A 4,341-nucleotide genomic window follows, 5' to 3' on the forward strand; every position below is an offset into this window, starting at 1 on the left:
CCTACTCCATATGGGCCTTGTCCTCCTCCTACATCATTCAAGATGATTATTTTTTAGTTTTCTGTTTTTTATGTTATTTTAAATTATTTCCCTATCCACATTTGTTTGCAGAGCACTTGCCATGCTCTTAAGATGATTTTGCTGCCATTTGCAGCCCTCTAGCCCTTTCCATGTTTGTTTTAGAGGCATTTTAGTACTCAAAAGTTCGGGTCTCCATGGACTTCAATATGGTTCGGGATCGGGGAAAAGTTCGGGTTAAGTCCGGTTCACGAACCCAGACTTTTTTTTTTCAAGTTGATCCAGGTGTTCGCTCAACTCTACTGACTACGCTTCTGCTTTATCTCTGCCTGCTAAATCTATCACTGGATTCTGGCTTGTTCACCTCCTGGGTCCAATCAGACAGCTGTAACCACTGTGACAACTACAGGATCTCTTAAGGAAAAATTCTCCCTTTAAAGATCCCACTCCATTGGCACAGCACCATCTACTGAATAGTTGCATCTGCTTGCATGCCTGTGGCAGTGAAAGGGTTAAAGGAGACAGGAACATCATATCTAAATCTAAAGATAGATTCAACCTTATCTTACCATTATCTTATTGTAAAATTATTGATACAAAACTAATTGACACTTCTCCCTCTCTATTTGACAGATGGCTCACAAAAGGATGGTCATTGTGGTATTCGTAATACTTCCGTGTTTCAGCATATTCTCTTACTTCATTTTCAATGGCGTTTCCAAAAATAACCCCTCCAAAAAGTTGCCTGAAACCTACTGCAAACAAAACTCTCCATTCTTGGTTCTGCTGGTGACCACGATACACGACCAGAAGACAGAGCGTATGGCCATCAGAAAAACATGGGGGCAGGAGCAACTCATCCATGGAAAACAGGTGGTGACCTTCTTTCTTATTGGCACCGATCCCACTCCTAGTACTGAGAAGGATTTACTTATTTTAGAAGAACTTAACACTTACAAAGACATCATCCAAAAAGACTTTATAGACACATATTACAACTTGACTTATAAAACAATAATGGGCATGGAATGGATTACTCACTATTGCCCTCAGACTCACTATGTCATGAAAACAGACATAGACATGTTTGTCAATACGCTTTACCTTGTCGAACTGCTCATGCATAAAAACCAGACTTCAAATCTTTTCACAGGGTTTCTAAAGCCAAATGACTCCCCTATACGTGATAAAAACAGCAAGTGGTACATAAGTGAAAATGAGTACGATGGTAATAAATACCCCCCGTTTTGTTCAGGTACGGGTTATGTGCTCTCTGTAGATGTTGCTCAAAAGATCTACAACATATCTCCCTCCATACCCTTCCTTAAACTTGAGGATGTATACATAGGACTGTGTCTAGAAAGACTAAATATCACACTGGAGGAACTTCACGAAAAGCCCGTTTTTTTTCCATCAAAGCCTGAGTTCTCTGTGTGTACCTATCGGAACCTTGTGACGTCACATCGGGTCCAACCACAGGAAATTACACTTTATTGGGATGCTTTGCAGAGAGCACAGGACGAAGAATGTTAAGATGCACTTTTTTCATATATGTAAATACTTTAACCTTTCCAGAGATTTTATCTGCACTGTGTAACTCTGAGTGGGGAACATTTGGAACATTTATGGGATTCATTTGGGACATTAATGCTGACTGTGACCTCATTCAGAAGATTTCACTTCAGTTCCTGTTCTTGGGACAATATTGTCAGCAGGATGGAACGTGAAGAGAAATCCCTCTTAAAGAGGAACCTCACCCTTATATTAAACATCACAACAAAGACACCTTTACTCTACAAACAGATATTTAGGGATAATTGCTGACTTTTTATTATTTGCATACTTTAATTTTACTTTCTTCTCATGGTGCCCATTTGCACTAAAGGCAAATTAATCCATCGCCCTTCCTGAATTTCTGCCTGGAACTCTGATTCAGCCTTCTGAAGACAGTGCACATCATCTGAGGGTTGAGGCAATGGTGATGTAGCCTTCCCAGGATGCATCCCTGAGGTCCTGGTTACATCACCAGTTCCTCACTCAAGCAAGAAGTGGGAAAAGAGTAATTGTGTAATGAATGTCAGCTGATTTGATACCAGTATCAAGAACTGCATCCTGATGTAATTTTTAGTGAAAGAGGGAAAAGTCCACTTGGATACGACAGCATCAACATTGTTTTTCAGTTAAGTGGGGAAGAATTAGAACCTCTTCTCCCATGATACTGTTATCACAAGGGAAGTAGTTAGGAGAAATATCCCCAATGGCGCTACAAGCTGCAATCAAAATCTGAAAGGGGTTCTAACTCTTCTCTATTCAAAAAAATTAAACAACATGCCTATCCTTTTAAATAACATTTATAATAAATATGGGTTAATTTAATTTTTGTTTTAAAATATTTGGACTGTTTTCTATATAGTGTTTTTTATATGTCTAAAGTATATACTGTATGTAATAAATAGAATTAGATACATGACTGAGGCTTTTCAGAACACCATGAGTTATCTAAAGAGGACAGCACAGCGGAAGATGCCTATATCCAATGGTCACCTTCCATTGAGACCAATAGGGAATGCCTCATTCCTTTGACTCATTTTCTTTTGTATGTAATCTTCAGATTGGGCTACTTTTTTTTTTTTTTTTTTTTTTTTTTTACAGAAAGTGGTATGGAGACAAAGGGGTTTATTTACTAAAGGCAAATCCAAAGTCGCTGTAGATCTGAGGGAGATATGCAAGGAAAATAAAAAAACAGCATTTTTGCTTGTACATGATTGGATGATTGGATGATAGAAATCAGCAGAGCTTCCCCTCATTTCAGATCTTCCCCTTAGATCCAGAGCAAATGCACTTCCAAGTGGATTTGCCTTTAGTAAATCAACCCCAAAGGTTCTTAAATTGCTTCCTGCTGGATCGATAGAAGACTACATATTCATATGCAATGCATACTTAAGCCACTAAGAATGTGCACCAATCACCCATAACTTTATGTCCACCCACCTAATATTGAGTAGGTTCCCCTTTTGCTGCCAAAACAGCCCCTTCTGCCACCAAAACAGCCCTGACTCATGGACGCCACTAGACCTCTGAAGGTATACTGTGGTATCTGGCACCAGGCCATCAGTAGCAGATTCTTTAACCACTTGCTGACCAGTCACGTTGACTTTACTGCGGCAAAGTGGCTCGTTATCGTCTGGCGACGTAGACCTACGTCACCAGACATTCCCCTCTCTCAGTTACAGCGGGAGTAGGGCCAGGGGAGGAGCGGCGGTGATCACCGCTGCTCTTCCCCGATCGTCGGGGATCTAGTGTTCTGCATAGCTGAACCTGCGATCTGTCCCTGTGTCACTCAGTCACCTCCCCCCACACACGTTAGTAAGCACCAGGCATACATTAACCCCTCCCTCTCCAATAAAAATTAACCCCTTCCCTGCCAGTGTCATTTTTACAGTAACAGTGCATATGTATAGCACTGATTACTGTAGTAATGTCACTGGTACCCCCAAAAGTGTCGAAAATGTCAGTCAAGGGTCCGATCTGTCCGCCGCAATGTCGCAGTCCCGCAAAAAAATCGCAAATCGCCGCTATTACTCGTTAAAAAAAAAAACACCAAAAATGACAGAAATCTTTCCCTTAGTTAATAAACGCAATAACTTTTGCGCAAACCAATCAAAATACGCTTATTGCGATTTTTTTTTTTACCAAAAATATGTAGCAGAAAACAAATTGGCCTAAAATGATAAAAAATTTAGATTTTTACATTTTTTTGGGGGGAATTTCATATAAAAAAAATGTGAAAAATATTGTTGTTTTTTCAAAATTGTGGCTCTTTTTTTGTTTATAGCGCAAAAAGTAAAAATCACACAGGTGATCAAATACCCCCAAAAGAAAGCTCTATTTGTGGGGGAAAAAAAGGACATAAATTTAATTTGGGTACATCGTCACACGACCGCGCAATTGTCCGTTAAAGTAACGCAGTGCTGAATCGCAAAATATGGCCTGGTCAGGAATGGGGTAAAACCTTTTTGGTCATAAAGTGGTTAAAAATACACTCATTGAGAATTTTTTTGTCAAAGACATGTAGCTAAATACATTTTGGCCTAAATATATGACAAAAATGTAATATATTGGATATTTTTTAACTGTCAAATTAGAAAAATATTGTTATTTATTCAAAATTTTCACATTTTTTTATTATCGCAAAAAATAAAAAGCGCAGAGGTGATCAAATACCACCACTGTTTGTGGGAAAAAAAGGACGTAAATTTGGTTTGGGTACGGCGTTGCATGACCGCGCAATTGTCAGTTATAGTCGCACAGTGCAGAATCGCA

At 39.3% G+C, this 4,341-nt stretch overlaps 1 protein-coding gene across 1 annotated transcript; it reads left to right on the plus strand.

The window, feature by feature from the left end:
* Positions 1 to 651: 651 nt before the first annotated feature.
* Positions 652 to 1,551, plus strand: LOC309547948 (beta-1,3-galactosyltransferase 5-like; the record flags this gene model as incomplete). The annotated part of the gene is made up of 1 exon (XM_082247945.1): positions 652 to 1,551. One exon carries the CDS (start codon positions 652 to 654, stop codon positions 1,549 to 1,551), a length of 900 nt encoding a protein of 299 aa, XP_082104071.1.
* Between the last annotated feature and the right edge of the window lie 2,790 nt (positions 1,552 to 4,341).

Source organism: Pelophylax lessonae, assembly GCF_965119305.1.
Source record: "Pelophylax lessonae genome assembly, chromosome: 2".
Taxonomy (NCBI): domain Eukaryota; kingdom Metazoa; phylum Chordata; class Amphibia; order Anura; family Ranidae; genus Pelophylax; species Pelophylax lessonae.